This window comes from Bos javanicus, chromosome 11 (genome assembly GCF_032452875.1).
Source record: "Bos javanicus breed banteng chromosome 11, ARS-OSU_banteng_1.0, whole genome shotgun sequence".
NCBI classification, from domain to species: Eukaryota; Metazoa; Chordata; class Mammalia; order Artiodactyla; family Bovidae; genus Bos; species Bos javanicus.
In genome coordinates this window covers 15032116-15050103 of record NC_083878.1, presented here as the reverse complement: position 1 = coordinate 15050103, position 17988 = coordinate 15032116, and the positions used below count along the sequence as shown (strand labels likewise).

General features: G+C 39.4%; 1 protein-coding gene, 1 long non-coding RNA gene and 1 other non-coding gene across 5 annotated transcripts in view; 1 reads left to right on the top strand and 2 right to left on the bottom strand.

The window, feature by feature from the left end:
- LOC133256869 (uncharacterized) overlaps positions 1-2943 on the top strand; it is a 37868-nt gene extending 34925 nt beyond the window's left edge. The window contains exon 4 of one of the 3 annotated variants that reach the window (XR_009739322.1): positions 2378-2943. This is a non-coding gene — a long non-coding RNA (uncharacterized LOC133256869). The remainder of the gene's footprint in view (positions 1-2377) is intronic. The other 2 variants (XR_009739321.1, XR_009739320.1) reach the window with 2 other exon arrangements.
- YIPF4 (Yip1 domain family member 4) overlaps positions 1-17988 on the bottom strand; it is a 33928-nt gene that overhangs the window by 11216 nt on the left and 4724 nt on the right. The window contains exons 2-3 of the mRNA XM_061432028.1: positions 5393-5546; positions 3209-3380 (exon numbers count right to left, since the gene is read on the bottom strand). Of these exons, the coding sequence (XP_061288012.1) occupies positions 3209-3380; positions 5393-5546 (326 nt within the window). The remainder of the gene's footprint in view (positions 1-3208; positions 3381-5392; positions 5547-17988) is intronic.
- On the bottom strand, positions 8981-9051 carry TRNAG-UCC (transfer RNA glycine (anticodon UCC)). Its single transcript has one exon. It is a non-coding gene; the product is annotated as a tRNA-Gly (tRNA).

Genomic DNA, 17988 nt, shown 5'->3' with positions numbered 1-17988 from the left:
AAGAGTTGGCAAGAATACACAGAGAACTGTACAAAAAAGATCTTCACGACCAAGATAATTATGATGGTGTGATCTAGACATGCTGGAATGTGAAGTCAAGTGGGCCTTAGAAAGCATCACTACGAACAAAGCCCGTGGAGGTAATGGAATTCCAGTTGAGCTATTTCAAATCCTGAAAGATGATGCTGTGAAAGTGCTGCACTCAATATGCCAGCACATTTGGAAAACTCAGCAGTGGCCACAGGACTGGAAAAGGTCAGTTTTCATTCCAATCCCAAAGAAAGGCAATGCCAAAGAATGCTCAAACGCACAACTGCACTCATCTCACACGCTAGTAAAGTAATGCTCAAATTTCTCCAAGCCAGGCTTCAGCAATACGTGAACCGTGAACTTCCTGATGTTCAAGCTGGTTTTAGAAAAGGCAGAGGAACCAGAGATCAAATTGCCAACATCCACTGGATCATCGAAAAAGCAAGAGTGTTCCAGAAAAACATCTATTTCTGCTTTATTGACTATGCCAAAGCCTTTGACTGTGTGGATCACGATAAACTGTGGAAAATTCTAAAAGAGATGGGAATACCAGACCACCTGACCTGCCTCTTGAGAAACCTATATGCAGGTCAGGAAGCCACAGTTAGAACTGGACATGGAACAACTGACTGGTTCCAAATAGGAAAAGGAGTACGTCAAGGCTGTATATTGTCACCTTGCTTATTTAACTTCTATGCAGAGTACATCATGAGAAATGCTGGGCTGGAAGAAGCACAAGCTGGAATCAAGATTGCTGGGAGAAATATCAATAACCTCAGATATGCAGATGACACCACCCTTATGGCAGAAAGTGAAGAGGAACTAAAAAAAAGCCTCTTGATGAAAGTGAAAGAGGAGAGTTAAAAAGTTGGCTTAAAGCTCAACATTTAGAAAACTAAGATCATGGCATCTGGTCCCATCACTTCACGGCAAATAGATGGGGACACAGTGACTGACCTTTATTTTTTTGGGCTCCAAAATCACTGCAGATGGTGACTGCAGCCATGAAATTAAAAGACGCTTACTCCTTGGAAGGAAAGTTATGACTAATCTAGATAGCATATTCAAAAGCAGAGACATTACTTTGCCAATAAAGGTCCATCTAGTCAAGTCTATGGTTTTTCCAGTGGTCATGTATGGATGTGAGAGTTGGACTGTGAAGAAAGCTGAGCGTGGAAGAATTGATGCTTTTGAACTGTGGTGTTGGAGAAGACTCTTGAGAGTCCCTTGGACTGCAGGGAGATCCAACCAGTCCATTCTGAAGGAGATCAGCCCTGGGATTTCTTTGGAAGGAATGATGCTAAAGCTGAAACTCCAGTACTTTGGCCACCTCACACAAACAGTTGACTCATTGGAAAAGACTCTGATGCTGGGAGGGATTGGGGGCAGAAGGAGAAGGGGACAACAGAGGAATAGATGCCTGGATGGCATCACCAACTTGATGAGCTTAAGTTTGAGTGAACTCCAGGAGTTGGTGATGGACAGGGAGGCCTGGCATGCTGCGATTCATGGGGTCGCAAAGAGTCGGACACGACTGAGCAACTGAACTGAACTGAAATGAACTGATAGTCCACAAAGTAAAATAAATATCTGTCTATACTAACAAAGATAAATAAGTAATAACAAAGAAAGAACAGCTGTTCCAAAGAGAATACTAATTAATACATGGGGAAGAAAGAAGGAAAATCATATTCAGTAAACAATATAGTAATAATTATTGAAAGAAAGGTCCATCAATAGATGCTAAAATTAGTGGGCTAAAATTTGATGAGAAACAGAGTGCTTGCATAGTCACAAAGTATCTCCACAAGATATTTATTGTATTAAAAAGGGAAAAATAGCAACTTTACAGTGGAGGAATTGGACAGATACCACCCCCTTGCCTTACCAAGTGATCAACAATAATAGCACTAGGAACAAGACATATCAGTATCATGTAATGCCTAATAGTATGTACAGAAGGGCACAATGTCACTTGTTTGATATTCTTGCCAAAAAGGTATTACATCAATCCAGCATGAGAAAATATTTAACAAATTCAAATTAAGAAACATTCTATGGAGTTAAGAATTTTCTGTTTTTAGCCTTAGAACCCTGCATTCAAATGAAAGATTATATAGATAAAAGTCACTTAGAGATGCTCTGCATGAAGGGTTGGTGGTAGGCAAGAGACCAGAACCCGCATTCAACTTCTTCAATGGTCCTTGTCTGCAACAGAATACTTGATGTAAATTGATCCAAGGTAAATATTAATAGGACTAGTATTATATAACATTAAGGATTTTGCTATGGAGAGAATACTCTGAATTATCAAGTAAGCGCAAATTTAATCACAAATGTCCTTTAGGAAAGGAGGCAGAAGGATATCTGACTACAGTAGAGAAGACAATGTGACAATGGAGAGTACAGTGATGCAACCAGAAGTCAAGGAATGTTGCAGCCTCTGACTTGGAAAGAGACAAGCAACAGACTGTGCTGGAGCACCCAGAGGAACCAGCCTGCTGACATTTTGATTCTAGCCCTTTAACACTCAACTTGGATTTCTGACTTCGAGAACTGTCAAAGAATAAATCTTCATTGTTTTAAGTCACTAAACTTACAGAAATGTATTATAGAACAAAAGGAAACTAATTTATTTCCAAAACACTCTGTGATAAAGAATTATTTTTTACTCCCCTAAAGCCTTACACTAAAGATGAGAGAGTGATATGTATATGCTGTGTTTTGATGATACAGATAAGTCCTCTGAGAATGGGACATAGTATTATGTAAAAACAAATACTTGATGGAATTCCTGTCATCATTAAAAAGTTTATTTTAAAAACAGAACTAAAAATGAATAAAAGGTAAAAATATGAGTATTGTTGTTTCCAATTATTTATTCTTATGGAAAACCAGAAAGGGCATGGGCAGCTGGGAACAGTCCCTACCACTTACCCACTTGCCATACAAATACTAATACTTTTCATGTGAATGATGATGTAGAATAGTTTGGAAGCCATTAATCCAAGGAACCTCCCACTTATTTAAGAACAGTTGTAGGGATGGAAAAGTGAGAAATAATGGGTAAAGCTAAAGCATTTTTCAAACATAATGAAGTACTACAGTTAATATTTGTTATTTTAAATTTTAAAACTCTTAAACTATTTAGAATTTGTGTAAAGGAAGATGTACTTACCCTAAACTGTCCATATAATGATATCATGGAAAAGAAAAGAACAACAGCCAGAGGACCCCAGAAGTCAGGATTGTCTCTCACCACTTGTCTATTAAAACCAAGTGATGGCATTGGCATCAAAACGCATCGAATTTTGTAGTAAATATCCTTTAGATCAATATCCAATTCTTCCCTATAATTTTAAAATAAGAATTCTTAGAAGGCACATACTTTTGAATATTGAGCCAGTTGTATTAGAATTTAAGAAAAGTTTAAATATAACAGTAGTCTCCACAGGTCAACAAAACATTTGCATTTGAAGTACATTTCCAAGATGTACATTTTCAACATCTCTAAAGTTGGGATACATCTCACAATAGCTGGTGTCTTAACAACTGTTGTCTTAACAACTTTACAGTAGTCTCCACAGGTCAAGCATTTCCAAGATGTACATTTTCAACATCTCTAAAGTTGGGATACATCTCACAATAGCTGGTGTCTTAACAACTGTTGTCAGTCTGGCATAAGGCAAGTGCTTCCAAGATCTGCTTTTCCTTTTGCCAGTCTCCTGGAGGCACTACCAATTTGAGACTTTAAATAAAATTCTTCTCTTGAGAATTTTGGGACCATAGACTGCAAGTCTATATTCTCATAGGAATTTTTCTTCCAACACTTCACCCAGTGCCAAACAGACAAGCAAACTTCCTTGGTTTCTCTTTTTGCATGGTTGATCATTTCTCATTTATCCTTACACTAAGGAGATAAGATAGCCCTTTAATGTTCTAGCTTTATGCTGTCTTAGCCACTTTTTCTCTTTTATTAATAAATGTAAAATAACTGCATCTTATAATCTATAACATCTTAGATTTGATGAAATTCAGTATATTAACATTGAGAAACAGACGTTTTTAGTACTTGATCTACCAATAATTACTACAGAGAATAACTTGGTAATGCCTTGATTTTACAATGCTATAGGTTTTTCCTAGGGGAGAAGGAAATGGCAACCCACTCCAGTATTCTTGTCAAGAGAATCCCGTGGGCAGAGGAGCCTGGTGGGCTGCTGTCCAAAGGGTCGCACAGAATCGGACACAACTGAAGCAACTTGGCACGCATGCACGCATTGGAGAGGGAAATGGCAAACCACTCCAGTGTTCTTGCCTGGAGAACCCCAGGGATAGAGGAGCCTGGTGGGCTGCCATCTGTGGGGTTGCACAGAGTCGGACACGACTGAAGCAACTTAGCAGCAGCAGCAGCAGGTTCTTCTTTCCAAACTGTTAAATTCTTCACTTTTTCCCCCAAGTGATACGTGTGCATGCTATTGATTATTTACGAGTGCTGAGTTGCTTCAGTCGTGTCTGACTCTGCGACCCTATGGACTATAGCCCGCCAGGCTCCTCTGTCCATAGGGATTCTCCAGGCAAGAAAACCGGAGTGCGTCGCCATGCCGTCCTCCAGAGGATCTTCCCAACCTAGGGACCGAACGTCTCTTACGTCTCCTGCAACTGGCAGGCGAGTTCTTTACTACTAGCGCCACCTGGGAAGCTCAAGGGATACATAATCGCTTAAATATCTTCAAGAACTATGAAGAAGGTGAAAGTATCCCTGTAGTCCTCCAGGGGTAGCTTGAGAATTGCTATACGGGAGAGAGTTTGGAGAGGTAATCTTTTGGGAATTCTTAATTTGTCTTAAACTGAACTTTCAATGAGTTCAGAATATTATTTCATTATTCCAGTTTTACTAATTGCAGGTGACCTTGAACAATGTGGGGATTATGGGTGCCACCCTCCATCAAAGATACAGGTATAATTTTGACTCCCCCAAAACTTAACTGCTAATAGCCTACTGTTGACCAGAAGACTTAGCAATTACATAAAAAGTTGATTAACACATATTCTGCACATCTGTATTTTATGCATTCATGATATTTCTAGGCTACACAGTTCACCTGCGAGTTTTTTTTGCACTATTGCAAATCTCAAAAAAATTTTCCAATACAAGTGCTGAAATATCCACGTGTAGTAGATCTACACAGTTCAAACCTCAGTTGTTCAAGGGTCAAATGTACTAGCAAAACTGAAAACAGCTAAAACTTTTGACCAAAAAGGTTAAGGTTTTCCATACCTGTCTTAAATAATATGAAAGAATATAATCATTTCACAGACCAGCTCTAGAATCCAAAAAATACATATTATTTTTACATACAGGAGTGGCTTGTTATCTTCAGGGTCATCATCTTCAACTTCCAAAAGCCAGCCATATCCTCTTTGTCTCAGAAATGTTGTGGCTGTAGATTCTTTGATAAAATCTCCACCAAGGTTTAACTTGACATCTGGGGGTGCTATTGAACCACTGAGATCTTAGGAGAAAAGACGACAAAACTATAAATCCAGGTAAAATGTGTGAATCCTAACCAACATAAGCAAATATTCAACTAAAAATTATCATTTGAAGATCTCTAAGTATGAACACCTGCTAGAGCATACAATTTTCATATTTTATAGTTGATAGTATTAAAAACAAGACAACAAACACAAAATGGGAGTCACTTATGCTAAGTCCTGTGTCACCAAACCAAAAATTAATTACAGTTTTGGCCTCTCCCAAAAACAGAATCTTAAAACTACTGAGTCAGAAATCACCTGGTCATCATAAGTGAGGTAATCTGCCTGAAAGACCCTGCAATCTCCTAAAGGAAAGTGACTTTTCCATAACTAACCCACTTCCAGCTAATACAACTTCCTTTCCCTGTTTCCTTCTGCCTCAAGTCTTTCATTTTGTACAGCCCCTCAAAGCTCCTTTCTCTCTGCTAAATGGGATGCTGCCCAATTCATGAACCACTGAATAAACCAATAAAATCTTTAAAAGTTACTCAGTTGAATTTATTTTTTCACCAACAGATACCTAAAAACCACTTTTATTTTTACAGGAAAATGAAAATCAGAGTAGTGAAGACACATGAAAGATTTCACATCTAATTAGATGTACCAGAAATCTTGTACCAGAATTTAGACTTGTTAACTGTAACTTTAAATTTTAAATGGAAGATATGTAAAAAAATATATTACAGGATATCATTTTCTTTTTTTGTTTGTTTGGTACGTTGGTTGGTTTGGTTTTGGCAACACCTCAAGGCTTGTAGGATCTTAGTTCCCCTACCAGAGATTGAACCCTGGCTCTGGAAGCAAAAGCATCAAGTCCTAATCACTGGACTACCAGGGAATTCCCAACACGGTATCATTTTGAATTTCCTTCATTATTATGTACATTATGTGCTTCAGAACAAAGTGGCTGCATACAGTCTTTTTAAAGGCACTGCATATTTATATATGCAAACCAACATATTATTATTTGCTAAAGGAAAACCACCATTACTCCTACTTTTTCATGTACTTATTAATATTCTGTTTTTAAAATCATCAACTATCTACGCTAAGTGCTTTTATATATTAATGCTTAGTTCTGGATAAATCTAAGTAGTAAGAGTTCCCCGATATTTCAGCTAACTTTTTTTCTTTATATAATTACATCATTTATCTTTAGTTTCAGCAATTTGGGTAAATTCTAAAAAGCAGTCAAGAGATCCTGTTTATCCACATTACAAAATAAATCCATTCACAGTCTGTACCAGTGCCTCAGAGGTTACAAATAATCACAGCAGTACATGTATCACATGTTCTGGTCAAAAAAAATGGGAATAGTGAAGGACTTGCTTGAGGTCATAAAGGAACCAACTGAAAAACACGTTTGTAGGACCAAACATCATGCACTAGTAAACACTCATCAAGGCTGCTACCTAGTCACAAGACTGGAGTGGTCCATCAGAAAACAGTTTTGGCGACAGCAAGCCAGAACACTCAACACAGACTCTCCTTCCCTGGAGATCATACACAGTAAAAAGAAGAGCTTCATTTTGCACATTACCCTAAATTTTCTAGGTTAGCTTTTGAAAAATGCTATTAAAAAAATCTGACTTAAAACTTTAATCACTTAGGGGCTCAATTATGGAAACAGTGTGAGGATTATGGGTGCCACCTTCCATCAAAGATATGTGTATAATTTTGACTCCCCCAAAACTTAACTACTAACAGCATGAAAAGAAAAGAGAAAACGAAAGTGAAGTTGCTCAGTCATGTCTGACTCTTTGCGACCCCATGGACTGTAGCCTATCAGGCTCCTCGGACCATGGGATTTTCCAGGCAAGAGTGCTGGAGTGGATTGCCATTTCCTTCTCCAGGAGATCTTCCCGACCCAGGAATCAAACCCGGGTCTCCTGCATTGCAGGCAGATGCTTTACCGTCTGAGCCACCAAGACTTACCAATTACATAAAAAGGTGATTAACACATATTCTGTACATCTACATATATTTTATGCATTCATGATATTTCTAGTTCTGACAGTTCCTTCAACTGTCTGGTTCTGACAACTCCTGCAATTAATCATAATAAAGTTTGTATTCTGAAGCTAAGTTCTAACTTAGCTACTAATTAATACAGCAAATTATTAACACTTCTGGTCTCCAGTTTCCTATTCAAAATTTTTTTCATGTTTAACATTATATGACTCTAAGAAGCTTTTACATGGGAGTTTATTCAGCTAGAGATAAAATCCAAGTACTTTTGAATGCACTGTCCTTCCCTGCTTAGGCTTAAAAAATAGTCTCTGTAGATGCTGATCATACAATCTTTTGATTAAAATACTCTCTCAAATACTTTTGATTAAAATACTCTCTCAAAATTACTTTCTGCTTCATTTTACTCCGAGACGAAGATGAAAGAGTTGAAACTTAACTAAAATTCTGCTTCCAACAGGTACAAAGAGTGCTTTTTTTTTTCTTTAACAAGAGGAAGATTTAGATCAGGAGGTCATTAGTACAACAGTGACATGAAAGGTTTTGGAATGAGACAGGAAAGGACCTTAACAACTGTTTCTTGGCCTCTTGGAAAGACTGCACTTAAAGTCCTTTTCTAAACCAAAAAAAAAAAAAAAAAAGATATATAAATCCTAGAGCTAAGGAGTTCTGTGAGAAAGAACTGTATATGTTTAGTAGTTTTTCATAGTGTGGATGCAGAGCCTCAAAAAGGCACCTTTAGCCTGCAATTTGGTAGTGTTTTCCATTCTAGGCAATGTAGAAAAACAACGTGGACACATACAGGACAATGCTAGAAACAGCAGTTTGACACACCACTCAGTTCTCAAAAGATACAAGTAGATGTGAGTACAAAAAAGCAACAGAAAAGTTAAAAAAAAAAAAAAAAAAACACCTCCGTAGTTATCCTAAAACATGAGCAAGCAGCACATAAAAAACATGAGAAATATTCCAAATCACTCCAGGAGCACAGCTGTCTTACATTAAACCAGAATAGAAACAAGCTAGCTTGATCAACTCCAGCATAGGTATCCAGAATTACAAGGCTTCCCAGGTGGCGCTAGTGGTAAAGAATCTGCCTGCCAATGCAGGATACACAGGGACACGGATTCGGGAAGACCCCCTGAAGTAGGCAATAGCACCCCACTCCACTATTCTTGTCTGGAAAATTCCATGGGCATAGGAGCCTGGCAGACTACGGTCTATGGGGCTGCAAAGAGTTGGACTCAACTGAATGAGCACATCTACCAGAATTATAATACACTCATTTTAAATTAATTCTTTCTTTGTTGTTGTTATTTAGTCGCTAAGTTGTGCCTGACTTTTTGCAACCCCATGGACTGTAGCCCATCAGGCTCCTCTGTCCATGGGATTTCCCAGCCAAGAATACTGGAGTGGGTGCCATTTCCTTCTCCAAAGGATCTTCCCAGCCCAGGGATCGAACCTGTGTCTCCTGCTTGGAAGGCAGATTCTTTACCACTGAGCCACCTGGGAAGCCCAAATTCTCTCTTACTACACTTAACATTCTTGTCATTTTCCCAGTAAAAAAACAAGGATAATAATAAATATAAGTGGATTTAAGAGGAAATCATCTTTGAAAGAAATTTCAAAAATGTTTCCTTTGCTTGTCTGGGCTCAGAGTGAAGAAGAATATCAATAAGTTTCAAATTTTATTGAAAGCCACCTGGAAAAATGGCAGAACAAAACTTAATGGTAGTTCTCCCTCCTTTTCAATTCAGTTCAAGTTGGGTTGAGGAATCCTTTCTCTGAATCTTCTACTCAGCCTGAGAACTTTACTTTGAAGAATTTGGTCAGTGTAGTATGATGGTATACTCAGGATGAAATTTACTGCTGATCTGCCCCTACAAAAGTTCTAACTTTATGAAAGAAGAGTAAACTGCAATGAACATGAACATTTTGTTAGTACTTGCCAACTTCTTCTATACATGAATAAGCATTTTCTTACTTAACAAGCAACAAGAGCAAGGACAAAAAAATTACTCCATTTTATTCGGATGAAAATGAAATGAAATCCATGTGAGCTTAAATCTAAACCAGAATGCACTATCTGTGCAGCAAAATAAAACAAGCACATGTTTCACACTTAAGGGATAAACTCCACTGTTCCATTTTAGTTATAAAAACATTTTAATGCACATATAGTCCAATGAAAGCTCAGGAAACCACGCAAGTACATAATGGTTTTATAATAGCTAGACTTCCCAAGTAGCTCAGTGCTAAAGAATCCGCCTGTAATGCAGGAGAAAGGTTCGATCCCTGGTTAGGAAGATGCCCTGGAGAGGGAAATGGGAACAATTCCATTACTCTTGCCTTAGAAATCCCACAGACAGAAAGGCTGGCAGGCTACAGGCCATGGGGTGGCAAACAGTTGGGCACAACTTAGAAACTGCAGCAACAATAGACCTATATGGAGCTTGATTATATTACTCCATAAGAAAAAATTTTAAAGTCTTGTATAAAATTGTGTCCTAGGTAATATTTTCATTCATATCATTTTGGTTTACGATTTTAGTGGCTTTACTATTTGAGGCAAGAGTACTGGAGTGGGTTGCCATTTCCTTCTCCAGGGGATCTTCCTGACCCAGGGATTGAACCCGGGTCTCCCGCATAGCAGGCAGGAGCTTTACCGTCTGAGCCACCAGGGAAGCTCTTACTATTTGATACTACTAGTTAATTTTCATATTGCACATAATATTAATTAAAAGAAATTAAATCTCCTGAACCTACCTTTAGAAAAATTAAATCTCATGTTGGCACAAACCAGTTGTTGCTGTTCAGTCACTCAGTTGTATCCAACTCTTTGTGACCCCAGAAAAAGACTGCACCCAAGTACTGCATTTTGGACTCTTTGTTGACTACGAGGGCTATTCCATTTCTTCTAAGGGATTCTTGCCCATAATAGTAGATATAATGGTCATCTGAATGAAATTCACCCATTCCGGCCCATTTTAGTTCACTGATTCCTAAAATGTCAATATTCATGCTTACCATCTCCTGTTTGACCAATTCATTCATGAACCTAACATTCCGGGTTCCTATGCAATACTGTTCTTTATAGCATCAGACTTTACTTTCACCACCAAATACATCCAAAACTGGGCATTGCCTCTGCTTTGGCTCAGACTCTTTATTCCCTCTAGAGCCATTTCTCCACTCTTCTCCAGTAGCATACTGGGCACCTACCAACCTGGGGAGTTCATCTTTCAGTGTCATATCAGCCTTTTCATACTGTTCATGGGGTTCTCAAGGCAAAAATGCTGAAGTGGTTTGCCATTCATTCCCTTCTCCACTGTACCACGTTTCTGTTAGATAAATCAACTAGCTAACAGAAACGTATTTTATTTGCTTTATGAGTCTTTTAACTCTTACTCTGAAATAATTATAGATTCACAGGAAGTTCCAAAAAAGTTTTATGTACCCTTCACCCTGTTTTCACCCAATGGTACCATTACATATACTATCAAAACCAGGACACTGACATTGATACAGTCAATACAACTTATTCAGATTTTACAAGTTTAAAGCGCACTTATTTGTGTTTCTGTATGTATTTGTTGTTGCTGTTCAGTTGATAAGACACGTCCAACTTTTTTGCAAGTCGGACTTTCACCACCAGGCTCCTCTGTCCATGGGATTTCCCAGGCAAGAATCTAGAGTGGGTTGCTGTTTTCTTCTCCAGGGGATCTTCCCGACCCAGGGATCAAACCCACATCACCAGCACTGACAGGCAGATTCTTTACCACTGAGCCACCAGGGAAGCCCCGTATGTACGTACAGTTCTATGCAATTTTACCACATTTTAGATTTGTCTGCTGCTGCTGCTAAATCACTTCAGTCATGTCCGACTCTGTGTGACCCCATAGACAGCAGCCTACTAGGCACCTCCGTCCCTGGGATTCTCCAGGCAAGAACACTGGAGTGGGTTGCCATGTCCTTCTCCAATGCATGAAAGTGAAAAGTGAAAGGGAAGTCGCTCAGTTGTGTCCGACTCTTCGCGACCCCGTGGACTGCAGCCTACCAGGCGCCTCCATCCATGAGAGTTTCCAGGCAAGAGTACTGGAGTGGGGTGCCCTTGCCTTACAAATGCCCTTGCCTAATACCTTACAAATTTAAAATTATGAAAATAAATGTGAATTTTTTAAAAAGGTAAATCTGGCATAACTACCTTTTTTCCATCTCCAAGAAAGGTTGAGTCATTTTCAAACAGGAAACAAAAGCTAATTCTTGCACCCATTATAAATCATATACTGTTTCATAAGCATACTGTATAAAGGATATTTGTGATAATACCTACATGGATATAATGTTTTTAAAAATGAAGTAGGAAATTTTTTAAAAGGTAAAACTAAAGATTCCTCTATCAACACTACTAAATTGTATTAGAGGTGATATCTTTTTTGGAGAGGGGGAATATCACATAAAGTAGGCTAAACAGTTACCTTAACAGATTAACAGAAGATTACTGTTTACTCAAAAAGAGCATATTAATACAAAAACTACTGCATCATATGTCTGCAAATTACTGATCACAATCATGTCCTAAGAGTTGTATTGTGTTTATATAGGAGTGTCTTAGTCTGTTTAGGCAACTATAACGAAATACCATAGACTGTGGCTTGTAAACAATAGAAATGTGTTTCTCACAATCCTGGAGGTTGGAAGTCTAAAGTCAAGGTGTCAGCATGTTCAGGTAAGGGCTCTGTTCTAGCTGGCTGACTTCTCCTTGTGCATCCACATGGCAGAAGTGGGTAGGGAGCTCTAGAATCTTTTTTACAAGAGCACAAATCTCATTCATGAGAGCTCCATCCTCATGATCTCAGTACCTCCCAAAGGCTCCACTTCCTAACATCATCACTGGGCATTAGAATTTAAACATATAAATTTGGGGGGACACAACTATTCAGACCATAACGGGGTAGAAACGTTGAGCTCAAAAGGCAATATACTGAGCCCAGCTCTCTTCTGTAGACTTTAATCAACTGTCAGCTTAACATGTCAGCTTCACACTGTAGCTATTTCAAAAGCATCTAAAACTCAATATTCCAAAAGTGAATTCTGGATAAGGTCTTCCTCTAGCTTCTTATTTCAGTGAATAGTACCGCTATCCTATCCAGCATTGTAAAGCAGAAAGAAGTCTGATTATCCTTGACAGTTTCCTTCATTCACATGCTTCCCACACCATTCAACCACCACTAAATTCTATCACTTTTATCTCTAAATATTTTTTGAACCTGCCCGCTTTTCTCCATTTCTACCACCAGCACCAATCTAATGCAAACTATCATCTCCTGCCTGCGTGAATATAATGGTCTGCTAACTGCTTTCCCTAATTATTCTTCTTTCAATCCATTCTCACCTATAGCCAGAACAATCTTTCTTAAATGCAAATCTTTCATTGTCTAAAATCCTTCGGTGGCCTCCCATTGCTTTTTCAGCTGAATCTAATAATCTCCACATGCTCTATCCACTTCCTCAGAACAATCTTCTGTCTCCCGCCCCACCATGACCCTATGTTCCAGGCATATTAAGCCGCTCAGTTTTCTGAATGAACCAAGATCCCTCTAACCGTAGGGACTCTGTATCTGGTTGTTTCCTCCAATTTCAGATAATTAAATGCCACACATTCTTCAATTCTATGGTATACTTATTTAAGAAATTTTCCATGATTTCCCTGACTAGATAACATTCCTTTATAGTCCCCTTGGCTTTTCCTCCACAGCACTTATTGTTTATAATAATATCGGTTCCGTTCAGTTCAGTCACTCAGTCATGTCTGACTCTTTGAGACCCCATGAATCGCAGCACGCCAGGCCTCCCTGTCCATCACCAACTCCCGGAGTTCACCCAAACTCATGTCCATCGAGTCAGTGATGCCATCAAGCCATCTCATCCTCTGTCGTCGCCTTCTCCTCCTGCCCCCAATCCCTCCCAGCATCACAGTCTTTTCCAATGAGTCAACTCTTCGCATGAGGTGGCCAAAGTACTGGAGTTTCAGCTTTAGCATCATTCCTTCCAAAGAAATCCCAGGGCTGATCTCCTTCAGAATGGACTGGTTGGATCTCCTTGCAGTCCGAGGTACTCTCAAGAGTCTTCTCCAACACCACAGTTCAAAAGCATCAATTCTTCGGCGCTCAGCTTTCTTCACAGTCCAACTCTCTCATCCATACATGACCACTGGAAAAACCATAGCCTTGACTAGATGGACCTTTGTTGGCAAAGTAATGTCTCTGCTTTTCAATATGCTATTTAGGTTGGTTATAACTTTTCTTCCAAGGAGTATGCGTCTTTTAATTTCATGGCTGCAGTCACCATCTGCAGTGATTTTGGAGCCCCAAAAATAAAGTCTGACACTGTGTCCATTGTTTCCCCATCTATTTCCCATGAAGTGATGGGACCAGATGCCATGATCTTAGTTTTCTAAATGTTGAGCTTTAAGCCAACTTTTTCACTCTCCACTTTCACTTTCATCAAGAGGCTTTTTAGCTCTTCACTTTCTGCCATAAGGGTGGTGTCATCTGCATATCTGAGGTTATTTGTATTTCTCCCGGCAATCTTGATTCCACCTTGTGCTTCTTCCAGCCCAGCGTTTCTCATGATGTACTTGTACTCCTTTTCCTATCTGGAACCAGTCTGTTGTTCCATGTCCAGTTCTAACTGCTGCTTCCTGACCTGCATATAGGTTTCTCAAGAGGCAGGTCAGGTGGTCTGGTATTCCTATCTCTTTCAGAATTTCCACAGTTTATTGTGATCCACATAGTCAAAGGCTTTGCCATAGTCAATAAAGCAGAAATAGATGTTTTTCTGGAACTCCCTTGCTTTTTCCATGATCCAGCGGATGTTGGCATTTTGATCTCTGGTTTTTCTGCCTTTTCTAAAACCAGCTTGAACATCTGGAAGTTCACGGTTCACATACTGTTGAAGCCTGGCTTGGAGAATTTGGGGCATTACTTTGCTAGCATGTGAGATGAGTGCAATTGTGCGGTAATTTGAGCATTCTTTGGCATTGCCTTTCTTTGGGATTGGAATGAAAACTGACCTTTTCCAGTCCTGTGGCCACTGCTGAGTTTCCACATTTGCTGGCATATTGAGTGCAGCACTTTCACAGCATCATCTTTCAGGATTTGAAATTGCTCCACTGGAATTCCATCACCTCCACTAGCTTTGTTCATAGTGATGCTTTCTAAGGCCCACTTGACTGCACATTCCAGGATGTCTGGCTAATATATTTGTGTGATTTTTTGGTTAATGTCTCTAAGTTCCCTGATGGGAGAAGCTAAGTGTGTTTGTTGCCCTTTTGTTTTGAACACGTTAACTCCAATACCTGTTACAGTACCTGGTCCATAGTAGGCAGCCAACAAATGTGTGCAAGTTGGATGAATTAATTAATTGAAGGGTACATAGCTGCACAGATCTTGAAAGAAAGTAATAAGAATGTTGAAGTTGAAAGTTCAATTTCAAAAATGAAAGTTGAGGGAAAGAAGACTTTTGTCATTCTGCAGTGTATTTTGGTAACACTGTAACCTGCAATAACATGAAAAATAAAATATGTATCTAATGAACTGGAATGTACTAAATAAAAAACAATAGAAGCTATATTAAGAAAAGGCATTAGGGCTTTCCTGGTGGCTCAGTGGTAAAGAATCGACCTGCCAAAGTAGGAAATGGGTTTGATCTCTGGTCCAAGGAGATCCCACACGCTGTGGAGCAACTAAGCCTGTGTGCCACAACTACCGAGCCCAGCTGCTGCAACTACTGAGGCCTCTACGCCCTTAAGCCATGCCCCACCTAGAGAAGCCGCCGCAGCAAGAAGCCCACGCACCGTGACCAGAGAGCAGCCCCCGCTCACCGCAACTAAAGCCCTGCAGCACAAAGACCCAGCACAGGTAAAAAAAAAAAAAATTTAAAGGAAGAGATATTAGAGGGTTTTAATAAAGGAGATATACAAAATTATATTTGCACTCTGTAAACACAGTCCTTGGAGAAGGAAATGGCAACTTATTCCAGTATTCTTGTCTGGGAAATTCCATGAACAGAGGAGCCTGGCAGGCTACGGTCCATGGGGTCGAACAGAGTAGGACGTGACTTAGCGACTAAACAACAACCATAAACATAATTTTAGCTAGACTATGGAGGACTGATTTAAGGGGGGAGAGGTTAAGGAGGAAGTACTGTCAGTAAAGAACAGAGAAGAGAAACGGAAAGGACTTGAACTAAGGCAATGGAGCTATTCTGAAATAACTGGATGATCAACTGACTATGAGAAGGTGAAAGAGAGAATAGAGACAAGTTTCTGGACTTTGGAAGAGGAACTATATCAAACATTAAGTCATTTTCTCTTTAGTACTTGTCTCATTTTCAACATTGGTTAAGCAATCCACTGATAAATATTTATGGCTTACTTATTTCTATAAGCCCTGAGAGTGATATAAAGAAGATACTTCAAAGAGTTTAAAATCCAATTGATCATATATCCAAACAATGGACTACTATTGAGCCAGAAAAGGAATGACTTACTGATACATACTGTAACATGAACAAACCTTGAAAGCATTATGCTGAGTGAAAAAAAAAGACACAAAAGGTCACATATTGTATTATTCTGTTTACACGAAATATCAACAATAGGCAAATCTCTAAAGTCAGAAAGCACATTAGAGGAAAAAAAAAGAAAGTAGAATAGTGGTTGCCAGGGACTGGAACACAGAAGCACAACAGCCTTATCTTAATGAAAAAGTATAATGTAGTCATCAAACATTTATTAAGTTCCTGCTATGAACCAGGCACTGTGCTAACTCCAAGGAGCTCAAGCTATAAATCAGCATTGTTTTAGGTCTGTGAAGATTGGGAAGTATAAAATACAGGGACTCTTGTGCTCAGTCATGTCTGACTCTTTGTGGCCCAATGGATTGTAGCCTGTCAGACTTCTCTGTCCACGGAATTTTCCAGGCAAGAATACTGGAGTGGGCTGCCATTTCCTACTCCAGGGGATTGTCTCAACCCAGAGATCAAACCCTTGGCATCTCCTTCATTGGCAGGCAGATTTTTTTACCACTGAGCCACCTGGGAAGCAATATACAGGGACTGCCTCAGCCAATTACTACCTTTGTAATAATCATAAGGCTGTGATCAATGAAGAGGTTAAAACTGAAGGAAAAAAAAAAAGCCCAGGCTTAAATTGAAGAAAGCAGGGAAGACCACTAGGCCAATCAAAGTGAAAGTGAAGTCGCTCAGTCGTGTCCAACTCTTTGTGACCCCATGGTCTGTGGCCTACCAGGATTCTCCGTCCACGGGATTTTCCAGGCAAGGGTACTGGAGTGGGTTGCTATTTCCGCCAATCAGGTAGGACCTAAATCAAATCCCTTATGATTATACAGTGGAGGTGATTAATAGATTCAAGGGATGAGATTTGAGAGACAGAGTGAGGAACTATGGACAGAGGTGCGTTACACTGTACAGGAGGCAGTGACCAAAACCATCCCAAAGAAAAACAAATCCAAGAAAGCAAAGTGGTTGTCTGAGGAGGCTTTACACACAGCTGAGGAAAGAAGAGAAGCAAAAAGCAAGGGACAAATGGAAAGATATACCCAACTGAATGCAGAGTTCCAGAGAACAGCAAGGAGAAATAAGAAGGCCTTCTTAAATGAACAATGCAAAGAATAGAGGAAAACAACAGAATGGGAAAGACTACAGATCTCTTCAAGAAAACTGGAGATACCAAGGAACCATTTCACGCAGGAATGAGCATGGTAAAAGACAGAAACGGTAAAGACCTAACAGAAGCAGAAGAGATTAAAAAGAAGTGACAAGAACACACAGAAAAACCATACAAAAAGGTCTTAATGACCCAAATAACACGATGGTGTGGTCACTCAGAGCCTGATATCCAGGAGTCAGAAGTCAAGTGGCCCTTAGGTAGCATTACTACAAACAAGGCTAGTGGAAGTGACAGAATTCCAGCTAAGCTATTTAAAAATCCTAAAAGATGACACTGTTAAAGTGCCGCACTCAATATGCCAGTAAATTTGGAAAATTCAGCAATGGCACAGGACTGGAAAAGGTCAGTTTTCATTCCAATCCCAAAGAAGGGCAGTGTCAAATAATGTACAAACTACCAGGCAATTGTGTTCATTTTGCATGCTAGTAAGGTTATATTCCAAATCGTTCAAGCTAGGCTTCAGCAGTACATGAACTGAGAACTTTCAGATGTACAAGCTGGATTTAGAAAAGGCAAAGGAACCAGAAATCAAACTGCCAACATCCGTTGGATCATACAAAAAGCAAGGGAATTCCAGAAAAACATCTACTTCTGCTTCATTAACTATGATAAAGCCTTTGTGTGGGTCACAACAAACTGGAAAATTCTTAGAGATGGGAATACCAGACCACCTTATCTGCGTCCTGAGAAACCTG